The 15,165-nt window shown below is 53.4% G+C and overlaps 1 protein-coding gene across 1 annotated transcript; it reads left to right on the top strand.

Moving 5' to 3' along the window:
• Nucleotides 1-2,455: 2,455 nt before the first annotated feature.
• Nucleotides 2,456-11,270, top strand: AEN (apoptosis enhancing nuclease). The gene is made up of 4 exons (XM_058736631.1): nucleotides 2,456-2,538; nucleotides 7,413-8,025; nucleotides 8,471-8,671; nucleotides 9,223-11,270. The coding sequence occupies exons 2-4, from the start codon at nucleotides 7,462-7,464 to the stop codon at nucleotides 9,457-9,459; spliced, it is 1,002 nt and encodes a 333-aa protein (XP_058592614.1). The 5' UTR covers nucleotides 2,456-2,538; nucleotides 7,413-7,461; the 3' UTR covers nucleotides 9,460-11,270.
• The last annotated feature ends 3,895 nt before the right edge of the window (nucleotides 11,271-15,165 follow it).

Genomic DNA, 15,165 nt, shown 5'->3' with positions numbered 1-15,165 from the left:
TACTTTTATTTCCCAGGGTAATACAACAGAGCAAGATTCAGAATGAGTGTGTGCGGGGAAACTTTCCTTCGTAAAGCTGGAGACAGCTGGCTACACAAGGGGAGAACCACAAGGCTGAACCACAAGGACTGTAGGCATGTGCTCAGGTCCAGCCCCATGGGAGTTGAATATCCTGATACTGAGTCCCTGAAAACCCTCCTTGCCTCCAGAGTTAGCTCTCACAAAGTCTCCTTGTCTGGAGACCTTACATCCCCTCTCCACCCCCTTCCCTTCCACTCTCTGTCCTATCACTGTTGCCTAAGAAGCTCTGGAATCTGTCCCAAGCTCTTTATCCTCTCTCCCACTCTGGCCCCCAGGATCTTATCTTACCTGAATGTCCACAATCACCCCCAACTCCTCTTTCTCCAGACCTAATCCATTCCTCTCCACACTGCAGCCAGAGAGAGAGCTTCCCCAAATGCAAATGAACCAGCTCTGGATTAAACTCCCGGCTCCCCGAAGCCCTCAGGAGACTGATTAGAAGGACTTACCTCTCTAGTGGTCTCGTCTTTTGTCCTGCTTCCCTCAAATCTACTCTGGTCAGAAGTAGCAGATTCCTGAGCACATGTACCCCTGGCCTTCTGGGTATTTTGCAACGTCACTTCTGCTTACAAGACGGAGCTAGGCGGAGTCAGGACTGTTTTGGTAAGGGTCTTTGTTTGGACCCTAGCTGTTTCCTCTTAATTTCTTTAAAGTGTCCATTTCCTTGGGGCGCCAGGGTGACTCAGTCGGTTAAGCCTCTGACATCGACTCAGGTCATGATCTCATGACTCAGGTCATGATCTCACAGTAGGTGGGTTTGAGCCCCTGCATTGGGCTCTGTGCTGACAGATCAAAGCCTGGAGCCTGCGTTAGATTCTGTGTCTCCCTCGCTCTCTGCCCCTCCCCCGCTCGCACTCTGTCTCTCTCAAAAATAAATAACCATTAAAATAACTTAAGTGTCCCTTTCCTTAACTGTAAAACAGAAATAATAATAGCACATATTTTATGGGATTCTTCTACATATTATATATGTATTGCCTGGCATACAGTAGTGCTTGCATAATAAATGTGAACTGTTTATTATTCTTGCTATTTTTTGTATATATCCTTTTTATTTTTTTAACCTTTTATTTAAATTCCAGTTAGTTAATATACAGTTTCAGGTGTACAACTGAGTGATTCAGCACTTACAAACAATATCCACTGCTCAACACAAGTGCCCTCCTTAATCCCCATCACCTTTTTTTAGCTTGTTTTACTTTTAATTTTTTTTAATTTACGTCCAAATTAGTTAGCATATAGTGCAACAGTGATTCCAGGAGTAGATTCCTTAGTGCCCCTTAACCATTTAGCCCATCCCCCCTCCCACAACCCCTCCAGGAACCCTCAGTTTGTTCTCCATATTTATGAGTCTCTTCTGTTTTGTTCCCCTCCCTGTTTTTATATTATTTTTGTTTCCCTTCCCTTATGTTCATGTTTTGTCTCTTCAAGTCCTCATGTGAGTGAAGTCATATGATTTTTGCCTTCCTCTGACTGACTAATTTCACTTAGCATAATACCCTCCAGTTCCATCCACATGGTTGCAAATGGCAAGATTTCATTCTTTTTGATTGCCGAGTAATACTGCATTGTATATATATACCACATCTTCTTTATCCATTCGTCCATCGATGGACATTTGGGCTCTTTCCATACTTTGGCTATTGTTGATAATGCTCCTATAAACAAGGGGGTGCATGTGTCCCTTCGAAACAGCACACCTGTATCCCTTGGATAAATGCCAAGTAGTGCAATTGCTGGGTCGTAGGGTTATTGTTCTTGCTATTATTCTGGTCGCACTGAATTCTCTGTTCACCGTTCTGTTTTCCAGCCAGACCTCGAGCAACTGGAGTTTTAGGGATTGTGCTTATTCTGTGTATCCCATTGCTGAGGCCATAGCAGGAACTTCGTACTTATGAATAAAGTATTGCGAAGAGATAAATGAAAGACTAGCGCCCCGAAGGAGCAAACCTGACTTTAAAAATCTCTCTTTAGTACCCCTCACGTATATTATTTCACTGAATCCCTACGACCCCCAAGGGGTAGGGGCTATTAGTCCCATTCTGCAAATGTGGGTGTGTCTTCTGTAAGTCATTCGGCCTTCGGGGGTACAGAGCTCGTAGGAGGCCACATCCCGACCCAGGGAGCGGGGTGGATCGGGGCTGGGGGGACACAGATCCGAGGAATGCGACCCCGGAAAGAAGAGGTCACGGTCTCCTCCGATTCGTTTAAAATTTGTCGCCAGTCTGGCCCGCTCCGGACCCAAACCACACCCCTTTAGGAATCCCCGCCCCCTCTGCCGCTCTGCGCCTATCCGCCGCGAGCCAGGATTCCGGCCAATCAGAAGAAGGGTTAGGCGGGCGCGGCCGTTCGGCGAGCCAATGGGTGGGGAGCCGGAGCGGGGCTTGCCCGGGCATGTGGGAGCTGCAGGCTGTCTGAGCACCACGTGCGGGCGGGAGGACAGACGCCGTACTTCAGGTGATCTCGGGACCCTGTTGGGGACGGCGGGCTGGGGCGGGCTGGTGCGGCGTGTTCCCGACCGCAGGGCCCCGCGCGCGGTGTTCGCCCCCGGCCTGCGGCAAGGGGCGCCCGGCCGACCGGCTCTCGCGGCCCGGCGGGCGTGGAGGCCTGGCCCCGGGCGCAGCCTGTGCCCGGTCCCCGCCCTGCTCGGGGGTCCGGGGCCTGTGGGGGGCGGCGTTGGGCGCTGGGACTCGGCCTGGCAGGCTCGGCCCGGCCGCCGCGGCCAGCGAGTGACCGCCTTCCGAATCCTTCCCTGGCAGAAGTCGGGCCTCCCCCGCGGGGGGAATCCTCAGGGATCGCGGGCGGCCGGGGCCGACCGTACGGGGCCCTCGGGCTCTCGTTTCCCTGCAGGGAACTTGGGAGTCCACGGGGGTCTCAGCGAGCCACACTTGCTCAAATTCGGGCGATTATTCGTAGCAGGGCTTGGGGGTGGGGTCGCGCGCTCGGTGAAATACAGATTCTCAGGCGCCCTTCCCCAAAATGGCAGTTAGAATGGGGGGGGGGGCAGGTAGGCCTGGGAATAGGCGTTTTAAACAGACGTTCTACCTGCTTTTGGGGAAGCCCCAAGCCTAGTTCAACCCTCGGTTTTAATAAACTCTCCTTTTGTGGCGAGGGGATGGTGACTCGGTCCAGGTCGTCTAGCTTTTAATGCCCGAGCGCTAAGTGGGCCCGCACCCGCCCTGTCTTCCTGATCTGCCAGCAGGTTGGTAGCCCCCTCGGCGATTGGGACTTCGTGGTTCCTTTGAGGCCTTGGCTCCAAGGCCTCTGCTGCTGGGGTGCTGGGGTCCTTCCCTTAGGCCACAAGGCTCCCTAACCCCTGCAACAAGAAGGCCCTGTGGCTGCCGAGCCCCGAAGAGCTGGTTCCAGACTGGAGGGGGATTAGACCTTGTCTTTACTGAAACAGTTGTGTTATTTGAGCAAAACTTGTCTCCATCCTGGCTGAGCTCCCATCGGGGGCCCAGGATAGGGGAGGCAAGTCCTAGATAATTAATCGTTGTCTCCGACGGGTCAGCAAGGTCCCGGCATATGGAAGAGGGCTGCCTCCACCTCTTGAAGCACGAGGCCACTTTTTCTCAGGCAACTTAAATTTCTGGTTTCTTTGAAACCATCTTGCCAGAAGGGTCAGGGAAGCCACTCCTGACCTGCAGGGCCCTGAGCCCTTTCAGAAGGGAAAGGGCCCTCCTCCCCCCGACAGAGGTCAGTTTCTAGCAGCATCAGAGTTTGTCCTCCTAGGTCCCGTTCTCCCCATTGCCGGGCTGAGGCAAATTGAGGTTCTGTGTTTGTCGGCTCTCCTATGTGACTTGTCGAGATGAAGAAGCAGATTATGGCTAAGTGCACGTCTAAAAGGGAGAAGGCTTCTTGGGGAGTAGATGAGCAAGCCAGAGGGACGATGAGTCAGGATGGGGCACCGTGCCTCGCCCTGGCCCGGCATCGCGGAGTAGCACTCCTCCCCACGCCTCTTAAATCTCTGCTCCTGTTCAGACTCTTCTCCAGAGCTCCTCCTATAAGGCAGTCGTGCTCCTGTTCCCGCGTCAATCCCTGGACGCAGCCCATGCTTTCAACACCTTCCAGACACAGTTCTCTCTCGCCCTCCACTGTCTCCTCACCCCCTACCTCCTTTTCACTTGCTGCACCGCCTCCTTGCCCTCTCACAGTGGACGTACTCTGCCTCCTGGACTTAGTGTCCGCATTTTCTCTGGATGCCCTCCCCTTTCTGTACTCCTGGCAGACTTTCCTGAAACTCTTCAAAATGTGCTTTCACTGCCAGGCTGCACTAACCCAGCGCTTCTGTCTGTCCAGTACTTGGCCCGGTGAGTCACCTTGGCCAGGCCAGCCTGTCCTTAGTTCACCTCTCCCATCCCTGAGCCCACCCTGGTGGGTGTCTGGCTGCCTGTCTCCTTGCCACACCGGGAGCTCCCTGAGTTCCCAGTCACCTCCAGCTCCGGCATCCCCACGGTCTGGCAGATAGCAGGCCTGGCTCCAGCTCCCTTCACACACTTCTGAAGAGGACCCGCTATATGCTGGGGCCTGGGCTGGCTGATGGGGAAGGGGCGGAGACCCACAAGGCTCTGTGCCTGCCTTTCAAGCACTTTAAGCTGGACCGTACGTAACTACTGCCTGAAAGTGTAGCAGACCCTTCTCTGGTTGTGCTGTTAGGAGTAGAGGGATGACTTTCTTTGCTCCCCAGCTAGACTATAAATGTCTGGGCTTAGGGCTACTGTGCGGCATTTCAGTGACTTCGCTGGGTGCTCTGGGACTCCCTCAGTCGATCAGCAGAGATCAGCCTGGGGACACCAGCTTAGGGTAGGGCCACCGAAGTGTACGATAGCCTTCTCAGAGTGGGGACAGAAGGTTGAGTAGTAGAAAGGGGGGAGGGACAGTTCCCCCAGCTGTGATTTACCCACCAGCGGCATCGTCTGCTCACGGGCACCTCTTCCTTCCCCAACCCTGGGCTCCTTCCCTTTCAGGCCTTTGCACCAAACATGGCCACTAATTTGTCTCCCTGTCACCTCGAGGGTTACTGTTTTTCCTTCACTTAGATTTAATCTCTTCTGGCAAGTCTTCCAGAATCATCCTCAGTGTGTTCTGCTTCCCTGGCACTTCTGACCCAGCCCTGCACACACCCTGTGCTTTGTCCCTGTCTCTGCAGTGAGATGAAACTTCTCGGAGCCCGGTTGGGACCCCAGGGAGCCTCAGGCAGCCCAGTGGAATGAAGGGCTGCTCCAGCAGGACTTCCTGAAAGATGTAGACAGGACAGGGGACGTATGTGAAGGGGACGGGAGGCAAGAGGAAGGCCTGTGGCTGGGGATGGGCAGTGAGTCCAGGCTGAGGCAGCTTTGACCTTGGAAGAGCTCGTTACCAACCAGGAGAAGAGTCTTAACGTCTCTGGGGGAGAGGTACCTGGGTAGCTCAGTTGGTTAAGCATCTGACGCTCGATTCGGCTCAGGTCATGATCTCACGTTTCTTGAGTTCAAGCGTTGGGCTCTGTGCTGACAGTGCGGGGCCTGCTTGGGATTCTCTCTCCCTGTCTCTCTGCCCCTCTCCCTCTCGTGTGCACGCACGCTTTCTAAATAAATAAATAAATAAATAAATAAACGTACAAGAAAAACCTCTCTGGGGGAAAGGAAGCAGGCAGTTATTGAGCCCCTACTGTATAGGGTGTATGCAGATCACAGCACACGTGTGTCGCGCCTTCAACAGGAAAGGTGGTAGGGCCATTGCGCATGCAAGCCGCCTGAAGCTCAGCAGAGCTCCATTCGGAGCTGAGTTAAATCCTGCTCTGCCTGCTTGAAAGTCCTGGTTTTCTGGTCTGTTAACAATGTACCAGCTGACTTAGCGGGTGAGGTGAAGCTCTCCGAGCTAGGTCCCCCCTAGGTCCCCCGCTCTTGGGCGGCTGCTGGCCTTGTTGCATGGGATTTGCAGCCCCCTGTGAACTGCAGGCCTTTCTGGTGTTCAGTGACAGAGAGCTTGGGGCCCCGGAGACCTGCAGACACTGCTGCTCAGGGCCTTTTCCGTTTCCCCTTTGTAAGCTGAGCAGGTTTACCATCATGCTGCTGCCCACAGCCTATGGTGACCTTACAACGTGCCCAGCTGTTGAAAAATGTTTGCGCGTGCGCTTGTGATTTGTGAAGTAGAAAGTCATTTAATAAATGACCATATTTTGGGGGCACTTGGGGGGCTCAGTCGGTTAAGCATCCAACTTTTGATTTCGGTTCAGGTCATGATCTCACAGTTTGTGGGTTCGAGCCCTGTGTTGAACGGCTTTGTGCTGACAGCACAGAACCTGCTTGGGATTATCTGTCTCCCTTTCTCTCTGTCCCTCTCCTGCTCATGCTCTCTTTCTCTCAAAATAAATAAATAAACAGTAAAAAAAAAACCAAAACAAACAACTGGGATTATATATACACACACACACATACACACACACACACACACACACACACACACACATACCTACACACTATTTTTGGAACCGTTATTTTTCTCAAAAGTATACCTTTCTTAACAAATTTTAAGTTTGTTGTTTTTTTTTTTTTTTTTAATTTTTTTTTCAACATTTTTTATTTTATTATTTATTTTTGGGACAGAGAGAGACAGAGCATGAACGGGGGAGGGGCAGAGAGAGAGGGAGACACAGAATCGGAAACAGGCTCCAGGCTCCGAGCCATCAGCCCAGAGCCTGACGCGGGGCTCGAACTCACGGACTGCGAGATCGTGACCTGGCTGAAGTCGGACGCTTAACCGACTGCGCCACCCAGGCGCCCCTTAAGTTTGTTTTTAAGACAGAGCATGAATGGTGGAGGAGGGGTAAAGAGAGAGAGGGAGAGACAGAATCGGGGGCAGGCTCCAGGCTCTGAGCTGTCGGTGCAGAGCCCGATGCAGGGCTCGGCTCGCAAACCTTGAGATCATGACCTGAGCTGAAGTCAGATGCTGAACCAACTGAGCCACCAGGGCACTCCTAGCTTTCTACAAATTTTTGATGCCAATGCTTACTGGAGGTAAGCTATGGCTTGGAAGTTGAGACCTTGGACTCTGGGTCCATATCAGTTCTTGTCTCTTATTAATTGAGCAGGTTACTTAGTCTCTCTGCTTCAGTTCTCTTGCCTGTGATTACGAGGATAATAATACTTGTTCGGGTTGGGAATATTTAGTGATTCCCTGTAAAGTACTCAGAACCGTGATTTGCATGTGGGATTGACCTGAGTGCATTGCTTATTCGTAAAGGTCTTCGACTCGGCCTGGGAGCCTGAGACAGCACAGGGCTGTAGGGCAGCCCGGCAGAGGGGCACAGTTCTCACCCAGTCCCTCTGCCCCTTGTGTTCTTTCTGCAGAGCGCTTGCCTCCCGGGCCTCGCTGGACCCCGGCGGTGAGCTTATTGGGATGGTACCCCGGGAAGGCCCTGAGTCTGCCCAGCGCCTGTGCCCTTCCCTGGCTGGCCTGAATGCCAAGGATGTGCTTCGGAGAAAGCACAAGACGAGGAGCCGACAGCACCAGCGATTCATGGCCCGCAAGGCCTTGCTGCAGGTGCAGGGGCTGCTGAGCACGCCCGCAGGGCCGGGATCCTCCCCACTGCCCGCACGGCCGGAGGCACGGCCGGAGGCACGGCCGGAGGCACTGCAGGGCTCCGAAGCCACCAGCAGCAGGATGCAGCGTCCAAGGAATGAATCTGGAGGTGCCTCGTGCAGCCGAAAGCCCACGCCCAGGGAATCCACAGCACCCAGGCCCAGCAAGTGCGTGGCTATCGACTGCGAGATGGTGGGCACGGGGCCCCGCGGGCGGGTGAGTGAGCTGGCCCGCTGCTCTGTGGTGAGTTACCACGGCGACGTCCTCTACGATAAGTACATCCGGCCGGAGATGCCCATCGTGGACTACCGTACTCGCTGGAGTGGCATCACTCGACAGCACATGCGCACAGCCATCCCCTTCCAGGTGGCCCAGAAAGAGGTGAGGGCAGAGGTGGGGGCTTGTGTGATGGCTGATGGCCAGCGAAGGGCAGCCCTGGGTTTGAGCCACCACTTAGCCAGTGGAAACAAAAGACTTCGGGGAAGTTACTTAACTTGCCTACACTGTGGCTTCCTTCTGCAAAGAATCCTGTGCCAGCAGGAAGGGGTTGCTCGTACTGAGGAGCTAGAAGACGTACCCCACGCGTGCCTTCCCTTCATGCTCCAAACCACCCGTGGGGAGAGCACCTGTACCGGGGACAGAGCTGAAGTAGGTCCTGGGTCGTAGTAACTGGGAGGGCCTGGGTTCAAACCGGAGGCAGCTTGGCTGACTGGAGCTCGTGGCTCCCCCGCCCCCCATGCTGCCACCCCTCGGCGGGATCCGGGCACCAGCGGTGAGGCTGGCAGCATGACCGTGGGGACTTCCCACCTCCCTTCTCCGCTCCCAGATCCTCAAGCTCCTGAAGGGCAAGGTGGTGGTGGGGCACGCGCTACACAACGACTTCCAGGCCCTCAAGTACGTCCACCCTCGCAGCCAGACCAGGGACACCACCTACGTGCCCAACCTGCTCCAGCGGCCTGGCCTCCATACGCGCACCCGGGTCTCTCTGAAGGACTTGGCCCTGCAGCTGCTGCACAAGAAGATCCAGGTACGTGGCACGGGAGCAGGTGGCCGGTGGCCGCAGTGAGCGGGGGCCCCAGCCGGGGCTGTGCCTCCAGGCTCTGGTCCCGCTTCCTCCCCCCTCCAGGGCACACGGGTAAAGCGCGGGCTGTCGCGTCTGCAGGCAGCCCCGGGGTGCCCTCTCCCCGTCCTTCCCCAGTGTCCACGCTCTTGCGGGCTGCTGTCTTCCAGACCCGCCCCCTGCCCACCTCCACTCTGTCCCCATGCATGTTGCATGTAGAGCTCCCATCGCGCAGCTGGGATGGGATGCCCTTCCTTGGGGGCAGCCAGTGACCCTCGCTCCCACTGCCCTCTGCGTTTCCCCACCTGCCCTCCAGGCCTTTGGAGTCGGAGGTCTTTAGCGGGTGTAGATCTGAGGACATGGTCTCAGCGGAGCGGGGTGGCGTGTGGCCCGTGCGATGGCTGAGCTTTTCTGTCTGAGCGGCACCCTTGCCCTCCGCCCAGTCCCGAGCTGCGCACAGCCGCTCAGAGAGTACGCGTTCGGGGCCCGCGGGCAGTGACGGGGACTGTCGTCCGCAGGCTGGCCGGCACGGCCACTCGTCGGTGGAAGACGCCGTGACGGCCATGGAGCTCTACCGGCTGGTCGAGGTGCAGTGGGAGCAGCAGGAGGCCAGCAGTCTCCCCGCCTGCCCGGAGGACCGGGAGCCTGACAGCGGCACAGACACGGAGCAGTACATGGAGGACCGGTACTGGCCGGAGGACCTGGCCCAGGGCCCCAGCGGAGGATCGGGGGACGCACAGGACAGAGGCGAGTGAGGCCAGGGAGGCTCCCGGGCAGCCTCTGAGGGCGGCGAGTGGTGCGTGGGGGCCAGGCGAGCCCCGGGCACCACGTCCTGGGCAGGACAGGGTGCCGCTAGCCTGCTGCCGGCATCCGGGGGTTGGGACCACCGGTCCTCCTGGCTCCCTCTGCCCACGGCGTGGCCCTCCCCTCCCCAGGGCTACTGCGGGCACTTTGTCCCCACTCCTGTGGTCGCTAATGGTGCTTCATAGACACCGTGAAAACGTCAGGTGGGCAAGCTGTGAGGACCCAGCCCGAGGAGGGAGTGTGCCACAGACGGTCCTGGCTGTCACTGGCCTTCCCCACCCTCAGGCTGCGCTGTCTCTTCCTTGGGGTGTTAGTTCAGCTCAGTGACTTGGTAAAGCCCTCTTGTTGTCCTCTGCCCCGTCCTCCACAGGCACGTCAGGTTCAGAAGGAGTATGCCCTGAATCCGTAGAGTGAAGGCCACTCTACGGGGCCCTCCTTCGCTTTCTCTCGGAACTGGAACTCTGGCTGTAGCCGTAGTGGGAACCCAGCGCGAGGCTACGATGGCATGGCAGGGCTCTCAGGCTCATGGGGTGTTGGCACCAGAAGTCACCAGGCACTGGTGGGAGGACAAAAGCCAATAGGCTTTGGGTGGGGAGTATGGCATACTAATTTTGACCCAAATCAGGCATTTCTCCTGCCCATCCAGCACGAGGCTCCCTTAAGCACAAGCCTGAGGAACAAGACAGCAGCTTGAATCCCGGGACCCCTGTGCAGAACCGCACCCAAGGGACCTTATTTATTGAGAGCAAGGCCAGCGGTGTGCAGGGGAGCAGAGTGGGTGTCCCCCGGGGATAGGGCCGGGCAGTGGCGGCCGTGCAGTGCACCCGCACCCGGGCTGGGGTCCCCTCAGGCACTTTGATCCACAGTCATTGTGGTTATTGGGTTTTCTCCAAATTTCTAGAACTGCTCTCTGTCAGGATTTCATCTCCCACCCTTCTTTCCTTGTTTCCTAAGGGGCAGTTTGGGGGTATTGAGGTTCAACCAAGAGCTCAGGTCCACACAGACTGTTGAGCCCCATCTTGGCTTGCCACTTAATAGCTTTGAGACCTCAAGTCTGTGACCTCACTCTTGAGCCCGTTTCCTTGTCTGTAAAATGGGGATAATGATATAACCTACCTCACAGGACTGTCACGGGGGGACGCTAAGTGCTTAGCGCAGTGCCTGGCACTTTGCAAACCTAGGTCGGTGGGAGCAGCTATTTTTTCTTCAGGGCTCACTGTCAGCCTCTTCTGGGTCACACCTGAACACGCCCCTTGGCTTGAGTGGCTTCGGCCCAGACGGGGACTGTCCTTCCTTGCTTAGCTGTTCCAGCAGGTGGGGCACCGGGCCAGACCGTGGACACAACCTAGAGGTGCTGGGTTCTCCCTGTGGCCGTGTGACCTGTGTATAGTCTGCGTCCCTCTGTGTGCAGGAAGCTCACGATGGCTTCTGTGCCCGTCTGGGCCAAGCAGCAGGGCCAGGAGCTGAGAGACGCTGCTGAAACCACACTACTTTGAACTTGTCTGTCACCAGCTCCCTCGCTGTCTGCAGAGTGGGGAGCTGGCTGAGGCGCTGACCTCAGCTGGCCTGGCTCCAGGGCTTTGTTCTGGAGTCCTTAAAAGTCTGTAGCTGGTGCCAGACTCCCAGCTGGGGCGTAGCTTCGATTCTTGGGGCTGTGGGTTGAAGAAAGATGGAGCTGTTACCAGCAGGGAAATGTACTGGCTTTAAAATCAGCTTTGTTGTAAAACCAATTGTTCTGGAATAAAACTCAACAAGAAACGTGGATGAAGTGGCCCTTTCTGAATTCTCCGACTGGGGTGGGAGGGTGGCTTGGTGGAGAGACCGGGAGGTGTGGGAGCACTGAGTCTTGCTGGGTGCTTTGGCATTTGAGGTGGGGGCTTTCCAGATGACGCTTTGGGATGTGGCAAGAACATTCTAAAGCTACAGAATTTATGTCTTTCAAATACTTTGTTGAGCTTATTTATTTTGAGAGAGAGAGAGAGAGAGAGAGCATGAGCCGGGGAGGGACAGAGAGGGAGAGAGGGAGAATTCAAGCAGCCAAGCAGGTTCTGCACTGTCAGTGCAGATCCCGACGTGGGGCTTGATCTCATGAAGTGTGAGGTGATGATCTGAGCCACAACCAAGAGTCGGATGCTTTACCGACTGAGCCCCCAGGCGCCCCTATTTTTTAAAATTTTATCACTGCCCTATTGTAGAGCATAAAGTTTATTTAATTTGCTTTTGCTGAAGCTGTGTACTCACTTTTTTGAGACAATTTTTGGTTTTGATTGTGATTAAATACACATAACATAAAATTTACCATCTTCACCGTTTCTAGGTGCACAGTTCAGTGGTGTTATGTATATTTACATCGTTGTACAATCTCCAGAGCTTTCTCATCTTGCAAAACTGAAACTGCTCATTTCACACTTAAGTCCCCATTCCCTCCTCCCCCCTGCCCCTGGAAATTGCCATTCTGCCTTCTGTTTCTATGAATTTTTTTTTTTACTAAAAAAAATTTATTTTAATGTTTATTTTTGAGAGAGAGAGAGAGAGATTGAGAGAATCTGAAGCAGGCTCCAGGCTCTGAACTGTCAGCACAGAGCCCGACGCGGGGCTCGAACCCGCGAGCCACAAGATCATGTCCTGAGCCGAAGTCGACACCCAACCGACTGGGCGACCCAGGCACCCCTGTTGCTATGATGTTTACTAGATGCCTCATCTAAGTAGAATCGTCCCGTATTTGTCTTTGTGATTAGCTTATTTCGCTTAGTGTAAGGTCCTCCAGGTTCATTCATGCTTAGTATGCAGGAGGATCTCCTTCCTTTCTTTAAGGCTGAATAATCATTTGGGTGCATATACCACATTTTGGTTATCCAGTCACCCCTCAGTGAATACTTGGCTTTCTTCCCCTGCTTAGCTGTGAGTAACGTTGCTGTGAACACAGGTGTGCAATGTCTCTTTGGAATCTGCTTTCAGTGCTTTGGGGTGTATACCTAGAAGTAAGATTGCCGGATCGTATCATAGTTCTGTATCTGATATTTTGAGGAACGGCCATACTATTTTCCACGGCGGCTGTACCATTGTACGTTCCCACCACCAATGCACAAGCTTTCTAATTTCTTCACATCCTCACCAACACTTGTTATTTTCTGGGTTTTTTGGGTTTTGTTTTTGTTTTTTGGTTTTACTCATTTATCTTTTTTGGTAGGTATCCTAGCGGGTGTGGAGTGATAATCTCATTCTGGTTTCAACTTGCGTTTCCCTGATATCTAGAGATCTTGAACATCTTTTTGCGTATCTGTTGACATAATAGGAGTTTTTTTCACTTTTTGTGTCTTTAAAAAAATTTTTTTTAACAGTTATTTCTTTTTTTAAGAGACAGAGACAGAGTGTGAGCGGTAGAGGGGCAGAGAGAGAGGGAGTCGCAGATTCAGAAGCAAGTTCCAGGCTCTGAACTGTCAGCACAGAGCCCGACGAGGGGCTTGAACTCAAACCATGAGATCATGACCTGAGCCGAAGTTGGATGCTTGACCGACCGAGCCACCCAGTCTCCCCTCACTTTTTGTGTCTCGTAAAATATTTTTTTTTATTGTTTTGTTTTAGAGAGAGAGCGCTAGTGGGGGAGAAGGGCAGAGGGAGAGTGATTTATTTGTTTATTTTAAAATGTTTGTTTTTGAGAGAGAGAGCATGAGTGGAAGAGGGGCAGAGAGAGGACAGAGGATCCAGAACAGGCTCTGTGCTGATAGCGAGCCTGATGCAAGGCTCGAGCTTGCAAACCGTGAGATCATGACCTGAGCCAAAGTCAGGTGCTCAACAGACTGAGCCACCCAGGTGCTCCTATTATTGTATTGTATTGTATTGTATTGTATTGTATTGTATTGTATTTATTTTTTTTATTTTATTTTATTTTATATTATCTTACTATTTTATTTTAGAGCACGCATGTGCGAGCAGGGCAGGGGCAGAGAGAGAGAAAGAATCTCAAGCAGACTCTATGCTCAGCACGGAGCCCGACTCGGGGCTCCATCCCATGACCCCGGGATCATGACCTGAGCCGAAATCAAGAGTTGGACGCTTAACCGACTGAGCCGCCGAGGCGCCCTATGTTTCTTTTGAAAACCGTGTTCCATTCGCAGTTTTACATGTATTAAATTGAACCACACCAAATTGCTGCCATTTGGCTGAGCTGGTCCTACCTGCCACATACACCTTAGAAATCCACACAGGTACATTTTTGAGCACACGCCCGCTGAGACAGAAGGTCAGGGTGCCTGTAGGGAGCGGTGTCCTACCTGCCGTTAGGAATCATCCACTCTCAGCCTGCAGCCCGCGCTTGGTGCCACCCAGTGGCAGCCTCTCCACCCTGTACGGTCACAGGTGGGTCGACTGAGGCAGGATGTGTGACTTGTAAGGTTGAGAGGTTTGCCTTGAGGGACTTTCCTGCTGTCACTTGACCTGAGGGCTGCAGCCTTCGCCTGGCCGACGGGTGACACCGGTTAAACCCGGGAAGCCTCCCTGCCAAGCTCTTCCCCCTGCCCATCCCCCCGGCTGGGGCCAGGGGTTTCTCCCCTAGGCTGTCAGAGGGCCCCTGTCTGACCTCAGCGTGCCCAAGGCCTTGGGAAAAAATGCAACACAGATCCAGTGGGTTCTCTCGGTGCAGGTGCCGGGGGCCCTGCAGCAAAACAAGCGGAGGGGGAGGAGGAGAGGATCAAGTGAAGTACATGGGATTTCAGATGATGCTAACTATTCCTACAGAGGAAACCCAGAAGGGATTGGAGGTACAGTTGTGTTTTTTTTAAAACATAATTTATTGTCAAATTGGCTAACATGTAGTGTATACAGTGTGCTTTTGGATTTTGGGGTAGATTCCCGTGGTTCATCGCTTACATGCAACACCCAGTGCTCGTCCCAACAAGCGCTCTCCTCAGTGCCCACCACCCGTTTTCCCCTCTCCCACGCCCCATCAACCCTCAGTTTGTTCTCTGTATTAAATAGTCTCTTATGGTTTGCTTCCCTCCCTCTCTGTTTGAAACTATTTTTCCCCTTCCCCTCCCCCATGGTCTTCTGTTAAGTTTCTCAAGATCCACATATGACTAAAAACATATGGTATCTGTCTTTCTCTGACTGACTTATTTCACTTAGCAGAATGCCTTCAAGTTCTGTCCACATTGTTGCAAATGGTGGGATTTCATTCTTTTTCATTGGCAAGTAGTATTCCATTGTATATAAACCACATCTTTTTTTTCTTAATGTTTTATTTATTTTTGAGATAGAAAGAGACAGAGCATGAGCAGAGGAGGGGCAGAGAGAAAGGGAAACACAGAATCTGAAGCAGGCTCCAGGCTCTTAGCTGTCAGCACATAGCCCGATGCGGGGCTCGAACTCACAGACTGTGAGATCATGACCTGAGCTGAAGTCGGACGCTTAACCGACTGAGCCACCCAGGTGCCCCTATAAACCACATCTTTATTCATTCATCAGTTGATGGACATTTGGGCTCTTACCGTAATTTGGCTATTGTTGAAAATGCCGCTATAAACATTGGGGTACCTCTGCCCCTATGCATCAGCACTCTTGTATCTTGTGGATGAATTCCTAGTAGTGTCATTGGTGGGTGGTGGGGTAGTTCTATTTTTAATTTTTTGAAGTGCAGTTTTTAAATTTTTTTAAATCTT

Source organism: Neofelis nebulosa, chromosome 7 (genome assembly GCF_028018385.1).
Source record: "Neofelis nebulosa isolate mNeoNeb1 chromosome 7, mNeoNeb1.pri, whole genome shotgun sequence".
NCBI classification, from domain to species: Eukaryota; Metazoa; Chordata; class Mammalia; order Carnivora; family Felidae; genus Neofelis; species Neofelis nebulosa.
The sequence above is the reverse complement of the archived record's forward strand: the minus strand, read 5'-3'. Positions and strand labels throughout refer to the sequence as shown.